We start from the raw sequence: 13,590 nt of genomic DNA, 5'->3' as shown, positions 1-13,590 counted from the left end.
ATATATACACACACACGCACACACACACACAATGGAATATTACTCAGCCATAAAAAATGAAATAATGCCATTTGCAACAACATGGATGGACCTAGAGATGATCAAACTAAGTGAAGAAAGTCAGAAAGAGAAAGACTAATACCATTTGATATCACCTATATGTGGAATCTAAAATATGATGCAAGTAAACCTATCTATGAAACAGAAACAGACTCACAGACATAGAGAACAGACTTGTGAACCCACAGGGGAAGGAGAGTGGAAGCGAATTGGATTGGGAGTTGGGATTAGCAGATGCAAACTGTTATATACAGAATGGATAAATAACAAATCCTACTGTACAGCACAGGGAACTATAATCAATATCCTATGACAAACCATAATGGAAAAGAATATAATAAAGAATGCCTATATGTATATAACTGAATCACTCTGCTGTACAGCAGAAATTAACACATTATAAATCAACTATACTTCAATAAAATTTTTTTAAATGACAAATAGCATTCAAGAGTTTTAAAAATCTTTTCATTATCCATGTGTATTTTCTGTTTGCTTATTAATATGATAACATGTCAGGTGGTATTTTTAAGTGTTAGCTATTTTAAATGTGGTTTTTTATTTTTAACTTACAATTCCTTACTTTTGGAGGGTTGGGTTCTTTTCCCCTCCTACTTTTTATTGCAGACGTACAGTATTTAATTTGTCTCTATAGCCTAGTCTGGGAACCGACACAGTATATAATATTATTTCTACTGAAAAATATTATTCACTGGTTCCAAATTTCAGAATTCACAATCTTTAGAGATGGAAGTCATTCAGAGGACAGAGACTGTGCTTATATATGCTCCAGGGATTTGAGCAAACTTTTATAAATGAGCCACATATTGCTAGTTCTCTAAATGTTAACATAATACTTTAAATAGACCAATATTTTACTAGCCTTCTTACATTATTTATTTAAGCTCTAATTTAGCAGTACTTAATGCCAACTTTTTCAAGTGGTCACTGCTATATCTTCACATTGCTATCATTAGGTTTTATTTATTTGTCCTCTCTGTCTGCCTGTCAATCATTAGGAATTTTTATGTATGGTATGGCTCAAATATTTATAAGTCGTAAAGTTTTATCTTGCATCAGTATAAACAAGTCTAACTGTAATCTGGAGAATGTTGACAGTGTTTGACCTCTGCACTGGCACTGGTGCACATAGGAGAGAGAAAGAAAAAAAACCAAAACCAACCCCCCAAAACCCCCCACCTATTTTAGAGAAGTTAGGAAATAGAAGTGGCAGACTAGCCGAGATCATTTTCACCTTTTCACTTTTCAAAGCAGACTGTTGAATGAGATGTTTCATCTGAGGCAGAAAGTAATATTTTAATTGCATTTCTATACTAAAGACATTTTTCTCTAAAAAAATTTCTTCAGAAAGTTAAATTTTGCATCATTTAGATTTGTGGAGTTTTTAAAATATCAATTCTTTTCAGTGTCTTCTTGCAATCTATGAATTTACAGGTTAAAAAGGAAAAAGGTTTGTGTCCTTAATTTCTTGCTGAAGGATGCCAGCACTGATACTGTTAATGAACAGCCCTAGTAAAACAAGTATAAACCTTTCATGAGAACATTCCTTCCTAGAAGGAGTTGGGTTTGCCCTTTCCCAAGATTTAGATTTCTGTGAAAATTCCTTCAGACATGTCTTGGCCAGAAAGCATTCTTTCTTTCTACTCTCTATTCATCTTATTAAATGTCGCTTCTATCAGAGGGAAAAAATGCTGTGATTACTGAAATATTGATGATTTTTTAAAAGATAGGCATAGCACTCATCCTGAAAAGTCTCATTTGAATGAATAAGAGATTTAAGAAGAACATCCCACTGCAGTCATCAGCATGCCTTTTTAAGGGGAAAATATTGTTTCGTGAGATAATAAATATGAAGCTTTGAATTTTAGCCAAGAATTATGAATGTTGATTGGATATTCTCCTTTGCTTTTAGCTGTATGACAAAATTAACACGAAGTCTTCACCACAAATCAGGAATCCTCCGAGTGATGCAGTACAGAGAGCCAAAGAGGTAAGTGATAAGTATTTTGTAAATGTATTTGGCTTTCGTATGTGCTACCTTTAATGAAAACGTTTCTGCCACACAGTAAGAGGCAGTTGCCTTGAAGTCACAGTTGGACTGTTATACTCAGATTTAGTATTTCTAAGTTTATCACTGAGCATTTACATACAGAAGAGAAAAAAGAAATCTCAGCAGCAACATTGCCTAGATTTCTACTTCTGGTTCTGCTATGTAAAGTTGAACAGGTTAGCATATTGATTTTACTTCTCTTTTTAAAAAGAAGGAAAAAGTTATTTTACCACATTTGGTGTATGAAAATTTGGTGCTATGAAAATTTGGGTTGCTTTTTTTAAGGTGGTAATATTCGAAAGTTAATTAAATATTTACAGCAGCTAACTTCAGAGAGAAAACATTTTTTATTATAGAAACATGATATTGTAGAAAGTTTGGAAAGTAGAAATTCATCTATAATCCCATCTCCTTACACAGTAATTTTCACTTTCACTTCCCCTTTTCTATTCACTGTTATTTGCATATAAATTTTTTGTAGTTCAGTCAAAATGTATCTTTTTCTGTTGAAAAGTGAAGGTGTTAGTCGCTCAGTCGTGTCGGACTCTTTGTGACCCCATGGGCTGTAGACCGCCAGGCTCCTCTGTCCATGGGATTTCCCAGGCAAGCATACTGGAGTGGGTAGTCATTCCCTTCTCCAGGGGATCTTCCCGACCCAGGGATCAAACCCCAGTGTCCTGCATTGCAGGCAGATTCTTTGCCATCTGAGCCACCAGGGAATCCCCAATCTTTCTTTTAATCTAATAGAATATAATAAGCATTTTTCCATGCTTCTACTTGGTCTTTGTAAATAAGTTCTAATATTGGCATAGTTTTTTCTTTGCTATTACTAAATTATAATGAACTAACAATGCCTCCATTGTTAGACACCTGGTGATTTCTTTTCACTTTTTGATGTCATAAAAGTCTTTATCCAAAGAAATATTTTCCTTTGAAAAAACTTATTTTTCTTATAAAGTGAAACTACTATGTGAAAGAGCATGAAGACCTAATTCCTTCCCAATCAGATTTTAAACACAAACCTGTACTGGAAAATATATATTCACTGAGAAGCAAGACCAAGGAAATAGAGGCAACAGTCAGAAGAGACTCTCTCTAAATTAGGAGACCACACTGCAGTGCTTAAAATCATAGGCTGTGAGAGTAACAGAGAACCAGAGAGAGTATATTGTTTCATCTTTTGTTTCACTGGTAAAAAACTCAAAGCATAAAATACACCAAAGGAGAATTGGCTTATTATCATTAAACAATATGAATTAACAGCCTAATCAGCACGAGTTAAGAGTACATTTCAATAAGAAAGGAATCTTGTAGTTTTCATTGGTTTGTTCTTACCTGAGGAGGTGATTGAGTAGTACTAGCTAACATCTAATCTTTAGGCTAAGTGACCTCAAAACATCCCTTCCAGCTCCAGTTGTAGGATTCTCAAAGGCAAGTCAAGAGACTCCTGGTGGGTGCATGCCCCTGACAGCCAATACTGCTCAAGCAATCCTTGATCAGCTTGACCTTTAGAATTGAGTGCCCTGTGTATAACCACTCTGAATCCAACTATCTACAGTTAGAACTGCAGTAATAGGTTTACTCTGAAAAGGAACAGAGAACTTCCCCGGGGCTTGTGTCACATAATCAAATTTTAAATGGGTAAACTCCATTCTAGTGGTAAGGGATAACTTTTGAAGAACAATTTTATTTGAAAACTACAATTTAAACCTGTACACAGAAAATGTTAGCAACTAATTAGTGAAGAAAATGTGAGTGAAAAGAGGAAAGTTTTTGATTGTGTGTCTTTTTTTTTTCAACTATTGGTGATGGTGGTTTAGTTGTTCAGTCAGGTCCAACTCTGCTACGCTACAGACTGTGCCTGGCCTACAGACTGTAACCTGTCAGGCTTCTCTGTCCATAGGATTTCCCAGGCAAGAATACTGGAGTGGGTAGCCGTTCCCTTCTCCAGGGGATCTTCTCGACCTAAGGAACAAACCTGGGTCTCCTGCACTGGCAGGTTGATTTTTTAACACTGATCCCACTGGGAACCCTTTCATGCCCTGGCAATTAATTCTAGGAACCATTGCCAAGATGTGGTTTTATCTATGTGAGGAGATGAGTGTGGAGAATAACATTGATTCTGTCAGGCTACAAGGGAAAGTATTTGTGTTTCTCTTCTTTATTTTTGTTTGAGCCTTTGCGATTTTAATCTTTCTGAAAGGAATGAACAGTTTTGTTAATTATAAAAGAAATCGGTTATCAACTTGTACTACAGATGCATCTTGATGGTAAGTTTGGAAAAAGATTTGCGGAGACATTTTCCCATTAAGTTTAATTAAGTTACCTAGGCCTGTAATAAATATGTATTACAGACTTGTCATTTTGTTTTGTATTTTTCAATAATCTTTTGAGTTATAGTTGGGTAATGAAGGCAGAGACTATTACAACAATTTGTTTTATTTTTTGTTACCACCAATGTAGTTCCTATGTATTAATAACTTTGAGTAAAATGATGAATTTTTTTCCAGAACAGTTATTTTGCCTGCCATAAAAATCCATTCATACTTTTTAACTTAAAAAGAATTCTATATTTTCTCAATCTAGCATCTTCTTCATACTGTTTTATATCTTGCTTGTTTTTTTAGGTGTTGGAAGAAATTTCATGTTACCCTGAGAATAACGATGCAAAGGAACTAAAGCGTATTTTAACACAACCTCATTTCATGGTGAGTAACAGTTAAACTTCTGTAGAAATAAAACCTCACTTTCAAAAGAGGGTTTTACTAATTCTTATGAAATACAGCCGTCTTCATCAAATGTGCTTTCAGGCATATGTCAGAGTGTTAGGATTACAATACCAGATAATACCAAATTGTAAAGATGCTATTTGCCAACCTCATGGAATTGGAATAAGAATTAAGTAGATGATAACATCTACTGTGCTTTGCACAGTGTCTGATATATCCTTGATGCCTAATAATTGTTAGCTAATGAATATTATTAGTTACTCCATAGTATCTGTCATGTCTAGGGCACAGTTCTCAGTAAAATATTGAATAGATTAGGAACTTGCCCATTTGCAGATAAGTTAGTCAACTGACTGTTCTGTGCAGTGTGTTTTCCGCAGATAGACGCCTGTACATTCTGAACAGATGGGTCTATCTATAAACTGATAAGTAACCCTCAGCTCAATTCCAAGAATGACATAGGACCATTGAGATCAGTAGATCTTTCAGATTCGAAGTAAGCTAAATAAAGAAAATAATATATACCCAAATAAAATCTTTTTTTTTTTAAGGTTAAGGTTTTTTTTTTTTTTTTCAAAACCATTAAAGCTAAGACAGCCCCATCTCTCACAACTTACCTAACTTTGAAGCCTTGGTTTATTTTGCTTTCCTGACATCAGAGAGAAATTAATACATGCATTGCTATTAGTAAGCATTTTCAGAAATTAGTTCTTGTAATTTCCTAGCTCAGGAAGATCTGCTGGAGAAGGGATAGACTACCCACTCCAGTATTCTTGGGCTTCCCTGGTGGCTCAGCTGGCAGAGAATCTGTCTGCAATGTGGGAGACCTGGATTCAATCCCTGGGTTGGGAAGATTCCCTGGAGAAGGGAAAGGCTACCCACTCCAGTATTCTGGCGTGAAGAACTCCATGGACTAGTCACAAAGAGTTGGACACAACTGAGCGACTTTCACTTTCACTCATAATTTCAACACCCAGCTAGGTGCTTAAAATACATTTTCATTTACTCATCAAATATGTAAATGCCTACTGTATGCCAGACACCGTGCTGGGCACTAACGGTAGTGGTGAATAGGATCAGTTAACTTCCATTCTAGGTGGGGCGTGGATAGGTGAACTAGAGACAGACAGTGAGCCAGTGAACAAACAAGATAAGTTCATATAGTGATGATAACTATGAAAAAAAGACAGTGCAATGGGGCAGAGACGATAGTAAAGGAGAAGCTATTTCAGAGAGTCAGGAGAAAGGCCCTCTGAGGAGTTAACATGTGGGCTGAGACTTGTTTTATGAAAGAATCAGCTTTCTGAATGTCCAAGCGTTGGGGAAGAGCAAATGCAAAGGCACAGAGGCAGGAAAGATCTTCATAGAGTCAGAATACAGAAGAAAGGCCACTGTGGCTGGAATATAGTAAACAAAAGGGAGAGTGATAGAAGAGCTGGCAGGGGTGGCAGAGGCCAGACCACGAAGGGCCTTCGGGGCCATGGTAAGGTATCTGGATTTTCTCCTGATTGCACCGGTGACAGTGACTGCAAGCAAGAAAATATTGTTAGACCTGTGCTTTTTTAGAGATTGCTGGAGCCATTGTGTAGAGAATGGACTGTAGTGAGGATAAGCGTTAAGAGAGGGAGACCAATTAGGAGGCTTCTGTGAGGTGGTAGAGGCTTGGAGAGGATGGGGCTGATGGAAAATGAGCAGATTGGGATTCCGCTTTAGAGGTGTGGTTGAACACAGACTTGCTGATGACTGAGATGCGAGGTAATGTGATTAATTCCATTTTACAGTTCAGAGAGGAAACTGTACCCTCAAAAGGCTTGCTTTAGGTCACCTACCTAGTAAGTGGCCTCATGGAGGATCAAAACCCAGATCTTTCTGGCTCCAAAGGCTGTGCTCTTAATTGACTTATAACAAGGATTGATTTTCCTATAAACTTAATTTTAACTCAGTGGTCATTCCCAAATAAGCATATGTTTGGATAATATCCTGTGTGGGAGGTATAATTCTGAGCTGTATATACTATGTCAAACTTTTAAATGCTGGAGCTATTTTAAAAGCATTTTAAGATCATGATTTCAAATTTTTGGTATTGTTAAATATTAATAAAGGAAAAAATTTTAATTTATAATTTTTATTATACCAAAGTTTGGGAGTTGTTCTTAGCATATAATTTTGTACTTATTTCTTCAATTATTTGACTTTTTATTTGCTTTCTGATCATTAAAACATGAGGATTTAATATTGGGTTACCTTACATTTAAAATACAGATAGTTGTTAATATTTACAGTAATTAAAAGAAGAGAATATAGGTTTAAATGATTTTTTAAACTCTGTACTCGAGAGGTCATGATAAAAATATTAGCACACTGTCCTTTTTCAGTTATTCTATTTTAAAGACTTGTTTCTTTTTAAAGAGAACAGATCCTTTGCTTATTGCATTTGTAAAATATAAAACATTAAGGATAAAAACAATAAACAGAATTAAATGTCTATGCTTTGATTTTTTTCCTTTAAAATTTTCTGTCCTAAATCCTATTTTTTGAAATTTGTATCTTACTTTCTCAATAAAAACAAGGTGGTTATAATCACCTTAGGTTGACTTGACAGTTTCATTATTAAGTGATAAAGTTTATGATTTGTAATTAAGAAGCCAGAAGAACCACTTTCAAACCTAAAATTTCTTTTTTCCTATAAATTTTAAATGAATTTTTCCCACTCTAGTCTGAAGTTCTTAGTTGTCTTGTCCATGTCCCTTTTACATACAAAACATAAAATTGTTTTTTTCCTTTTACATGATTCGTCTTATGTAATTAAATATAATAGCTATTTCAGCTTAGTAACAATTGCTGAATCACCTCATAACATACTTGAAAAAAAATATTCAAACTCTAATTTCTCTATTTTTTATTTGGCATACTCTTTTAATGACTTTTTTAACAATCTGTAAGTGGCCCCTTTTTTTGTTTGTGTATGTGTTGGGTAAAAGTTTCATTTTGTGGTAGCAGTCTTTTACAGTAGCAAATAAAAGTTAGTATCAAGTATGACCTCATTTGGTGATATAATTTAAGGATTTTTCTTTTACAGTTCAATTTTGGTATTTTTGTGATTGTGGGCTTATCCTTCCTTATAAATAAAACATTAATACAAGTGTTTGCTTATATAATTTTAAAGGATGGATAGAAACCGTTTGCAAAAAACAGTATAAACACTTTCTCCAACCCATGTAACTGGCATTTTCCTAATGAAACTTGATTCTCTGTTTACCTAGGCATATATCCTCCAGTCATACAAAGCATATTTTTAAAAATTCACTGTTTATAGAAAACACATCTATAATTAACACATGCGTCCTAAGTTACTTCACTCGTATCCAACTCTTTGCAACTCTATGGACTGTAGCCCGCCAGACTCCTCTGTTCATGGGATTCTCCAGGCAAGAATACTGAAGTGGGTAGCCATTCCCTCCTCCAGGGCATCTTCCCAATCCAGGGATAGAACCTGCGTCTCTTATGTCTCTCACATTGGCAGGCGGGTTCTTTACCACAAGCGCCACCTGGGAAGCCCTATAATTAATACAATGAACCTAATTTTAACAAATGAAGTTTTTCAGTTCACCTATAATTAATTTTTGCTTTTTGCCTTAAATCTTAGTCTCTTAACAGGCTATAATTAAACCAGCCAAAGGTGATGGACAGGGAGGCCTGGCGTGCTGTGATTCATAGGGTCGCGGAGAGTCGGACACGACTGAGCGACTGAACTGAACTGAACTGACTGAAAGAAGGATTTCCCCACGTAGCACAGTCACCACCACTTTGGCCAGGGATACTCATGTAGGGTGTAGCCAGGACACAGGTCAGGAAGCCCAGGTCCCCAGGGCCATTGTGGAGGCTGGCTTTCAAGCTATGCTACTTACTGCCCCTCGGTGCCTATACCAGCGCTCTGAGATCTTGCAAATATCTGCCATTTCTATTATAAATTCAGATGGGTATTGAATAGAGCATACACTCTATTGATGCCTAATCAACACAGTCATCTTTATGATTTTACCACATTGTTACCTTATTTTTGCCTTGTATATGTAACTGAAAAGTGAAAATAGCCGAGTCATGACTTTAGTAAATCTTTTAATTAAATAACTTGAGATGCTACAGGTTATGCTGTTAAGGCAATTTTAATTGTTTCATTATCTCAGATATTTCATTACTCTACAGATCACAGATTAAAATAGAACTGAATTTATAGTTAGCTCACAAGAAAACATAATGTATAAAGTGCCAAATATGTTAATATTCATCTGTAAAATGCTCTTTGAAGTAGAAATGTTAAAATATTTATTCTTATTAAAATGATGGCATAAAATGTACAGTAAGTGGAAGAATAGCCTTTTCAGGGAAACAAAGGATATCAACACAAAGAAATCACTTTTTCTTTGTTAATGGGCTTTGCAAAAAGAAATCATGATAATAACTGTCAGCTTATTTTTTGTTTAGTGCTCCAAAAAGTAGAAATGAACAAAAACAGTAACTAGGTTTAAGATTTTGAGCTCCATATCATGTGATATTTGGGGAAATTACATTTTTTCAGATACGTTTGTGTGTGGTTTTCTTTCTTTTACTAAGTCATACATTATAAATTATCCTTTGCATTATGCATCAGTTATTGTTAATACCACTGGTAAAAGATATTTGCTCAAGGCACCAATTATTGCACTGTTTCTTTTTAAATTTGTTTTAAGCCCCAGCACAAATTTGCTGGCTCTATGTACAAAAGATTCTTTCTGCTCAATTATTTCAAATTGTGTTATGTCAGCCTTTAATTGAGCAAGTTAGCTGGACAGTTTTTTAGACCACCAGACAACACCTCTTACCCAGATAATGAACAAACACATCCATTCATTGATTGGCTCACTCATTCTTTCATTTGTTCCTTCATTTTTAAAACTATCTATCATGATTCTGCATGCTCAGCTGCTTCAGTCATGTCCGACTCTTGGTGACCCAGGAGACTGTGGTCCGCTAGGCTCCTCTGTCTTTAGGATTCTCCAGGCAACAATACAGGAATGGATTGCCATGCTCTCCTCCAGGGCATCTTCTCGATCCAGAAAACGAATCCCCGTCTCTTATGTCTCCTGCTTTGGCAAGCAGATTCTTCACCACTAGTGCCACCTGGGAAGTTCCATCTGTCATGATTATGTGTCAGAAAGAAATTATGGCATAGCTCTATCTAGGTGTAATGTGCTTTGAATTCTCTTTAGATGAGAGATACCTTTGAGAGGCAAAGAATAATTTTATATGTGTTTATGTAATAGACTCCTATTGAAACAGTTCTATTATTAATATTTTATTTCCCTCATAAAATATCAGGCCTTACTTCAGACTCATGATGTAGTGGCTCATGAAGTTTACAGTGATGAAGCATTGAGGGTTACACCTCCTCCCACTTCTCCCTATTTAAATGGTGATTCTCCAGAAAGCGCAAACGGAGACATGGATATGGAGAACGTGACCAGAGTTCGCCTGGTCCAGTTCCAAAAGAACACAGATGAACCAATGGTAAGTGGGGGGAAAAAATCTCCTGTATTCTCATAAAATCCCAGCATGAGTTCGAGCACCTGCCTTCAACCTATATTACTAGAGGTGGGGAGGAAAGGAGGGTGTGGAGAATTTTCAAGAAATCAGTTTCCAGATCCTCATTTCAAGGCCACCACCATACCCCCGCCCCCACTACCTCCACCTGAAATTGCCCTGCCTGACACCGTGCCTAAGGTGTGTTGGCTTTCCTTCCCACCTCTCCTTTCACAGTTGCTCTTCAACATCAACAAAGAAAGGACAGACCTGATATATTAGTCTAGCGTGTAAAGACCTCTGGGATAGCAGGGAAAGGGTCCAGCATGAAATACTGGAATTGGTGTTGAAAAGGTGAACGTCTAAAATTCCTTTTACAAGTCGAGTGGTGTCCAGAGATTTTGCCTTCAACAAAATTAGAGGAAGACTAATTGGGAAGACATTCAAAGAATTGAGTGCCATTGTTCAAGTTTCTTCCATTGACACCTACCTGTTTAGTATGAATTCACCTCCTTAGTTCTTAGGTGTAGCATTGGAATAGAACTGATGCTGAACCCTGCTTCATCCTCATAGAATTTTCATAGACTGGGAAGATCAAAGAAAGGCTCCTTGATGTTAACTGCACAGAGGGGGTAGTGAGAAGGGAGACCATCCAGCCAAACCAAGTAGCATATGCAGAAACCTGCTAGTGAAAAGGCTCTTAGCCCAGTTTCAAAATGGAAAGAAAGCACCACAGCTAGATTGAAGAAAACAAGATGTGTGTCAGGAAGAGAACCTCATAAGTATTGATTTTGTTATCTATTTTAAAAACAGTGAGAGGCTATTAAAGAGTTTTAAGCAGGGAGATAAAATCGGATTTTCATTTTAGACATAAGCACTCTGGAAGATGGATTAGAGGGGGACAAGAGTGGCTGGGGGAGACCAGTTAAGAGGCTGTAACTGCAGTAATACATGGGAGAGATGATGGAGCTCTGAACTGGAGGGATGGATGTCGAGTGGAAAGAAGGGAATAGATTCAATAAAGAGTAATTCAGGAGACCTTGAGAATGGATTGACAGTGGGGACTGAGGTAGAAGCAAGTGTCTGGTATGACCCTAAGCTTTAGGTTTTTCACAGCCAGGTGAACAGTGATGCTACCCACTGAGACAGGGAATATTGGGAAAGTTCCAGTTTTTAGGAGGAATGATTTCTTTAGGAAAAAGGAAAACATTCAAACGTATGTATTCGTATCTGCTCCTCAGAGCATAGAAAAGGGATACTGGAATATAGGAAAACAGATTACTTAAGAAAGTTGCCAGTTGCTTTCCAGGTTAAAGGAAGAATTACAGACCAGTGATCCTATGATGGCAATTTCCAGAAAGCCCTCAATCCTAGACATTCAGGTTGTAATTCTCACTTACTGTTCTTTGCCAGTTAGACTGTATTCTCTCTGCACTCACAGCAGACATGGGACATGCAAGTCACCTCACCCCTCTGGTGCTCCCCAAGCAACTCTGACTTAAGAGCCCAGACAGTAGCAGCTTTGGGTCCCTCAGGCAAATCACTTCACGTCCGTGGAGGCCTCATTTTGCTCATACTTTTCTTAGCAAGTATGACCAAAAGTGTGCTTGATTTCTACTTACCCAGATCCTACCCAGCTCTGAAAGTCTAACACTCCCCTCATTAATTTCATATAGTCATTCACTCATTTAGCAAATGTTTTTAAGTACCTTCTATGTGCAGAAAAGACCCTGGTGCTTGGAAAGATTGAGGGCAGGAGGAGAAGGGGGTGGCAGAGAATGAGATGATTGGATGGCATCATCAATTCAATGGACATGAGTTTGAGCAAACTCTGGGAGATAGTGAAGGACAGGCAAGCCTGGTATGCTGCAGTCCATGGGGTCTCAAAGAGTCAGAGAAGACTGAGTAGCTAAACAACAACAACGTGCAGATGACTGCATGCCAGCGATGTAGTGTTGGACAAGGCATTGCCCCTTCTGGAGCTCAGTTTCCATAGGGCTTCCTACGGGTTTTTTTGGCCACGCTGCGCAGCATGCAGGCTATTAGTTCCCCAGCCAGGGATAGAACCTGTCCCCCCTACACAGGAGGCACAGAGACTTAACCACTGGACCACCAGGAAGCACAGTTTCCTGTAGAAACAAGTAGATATGCACTTTAGCACAGTTTAACAGGTGTGATTATGACAGAACTATAGGGGAGGAAAGACTGTGTCAGAGAAGCACGAGAAGGGGTGATGTTCAGCCAATCAGCGTAGATAGGAAAGTGGAAGGGACCACAAGAAGGAGGCCCAGGGATTTCCCTGGTGGTCCAGTGGTTTAGTCTTCGTCTTCTAATAGAAAGGGTGCAGGTTCAATCCCTGGTCCGGGAGCTGGGATCCCACATGCCTCATGGCCAAAAAAGCGAAAACATAGAACAGGAGCAATATTGTAATGGATTCAATAAAGACTTAAAAAAAAAAAAAGAAGGAGGCCCAGAAGTGTCTTGTGATCGTCATGTTCTAAAGCAATCCAGTGACAGTTGCTTGATGTTCCGTATGAAGGTTAACTACAGAAGAAACACAGACTGAGTAAAAGCATAAATCTGTACCCCTGAGTTACATTTTTCAGCAAGCATAAAATAGCCTTGAGTCTTCCCCAAAAGTCTCCTTTAAGAAGCCCTTCTCTCTTCCATCTTCTATGATCCTAGTGAAGGTGTGTAGTTCTTCTCCCTTTAATTGGTTGCCATAAAAATGGAAATTATTTTATCTGAAATATATTTTCAGGAATATAGTTTTTTATAGTTTTACATTTAATACAACTTCACTTGCTTATTTGTCCTGTTAAAAAACATTATAGTATCATGCAGCATATACTTGTCTGATTTCTTTTGCTTTTTGGACCTTCTAAAATATATCCAACTATGTGTGCTAGGTCCATCCCCCTAGGGTGACATACTCAGGTTACACCCTTGTTTTCCCATTTTTAACATCACACTTTTAATTATTTCTCTATTGATTGGGAAACTCCCATAGTTGCATGTGTTACACACTGAACTTCAAATAGCATAGACGATTGGGAAGAGGCTTATGTAAACAGGGAAAAGCCAGGAGTTTATAGCAAGCTGGGCTAGGTTCAGCAGTAGCTGGGCCAAGCCTTTCCCTGGAATTTGGGAACTTGTGAACAGAGAAAACAT

The 13,590-nt window shown here is 37.4% G+C and overlaps 1 protein-coding gene across 8 annotated transcripts in view; it reads left to right on the top strand.

Annotated features, from left to right (window-relative positions):
• Positions 1 to 13,590, top strand: part of CASK (calcium/calmodulin dependent serine protein kinase) — a 387,791-nt gene that overhangs the window by 311,501 nt on the left and 62,700 nt on the right. For all 8 annotated transcript variants that reach the window (XM_055393922.2, XM_055393920.2, XM_055393918.2 and 5 more), the window contains exons 12-14: positions 1,994 to 2,071; positions 4,759 to 4,839; positions 10,219 to 10,407. In XM_055393922.2, the coding sequence (XP_055249897.1) occupies positions 1,994 to 2,071; positions 4,759 to 4,839; positions 10,219 to 10,407 (348 nt within the window). The remainder of the gene's footprint in view (positions 1 to 1,993; positions 2,072 to 4,758; positions 4,840 to 10,218; positions 10,408 to 13,590) is intronic.

Source organism: Moschus berezovskii, chromosome X (genome assembly GCF_049115385.1).
Source record: "Moschus berezovskii isolate FMDL1 chromosome X, NW_MosBer_1.0, whole genome shotgun sequence".
Taxonomy (NCBI): Eukaryota; Metazoa; Chordata; class Mammalia; order Artiodactyla; family Moschidae; genus Moschus; species Moschus berezovskii.
This window is presented reverse-complemented; position numbering and strand designations above follow the sequence as displayed.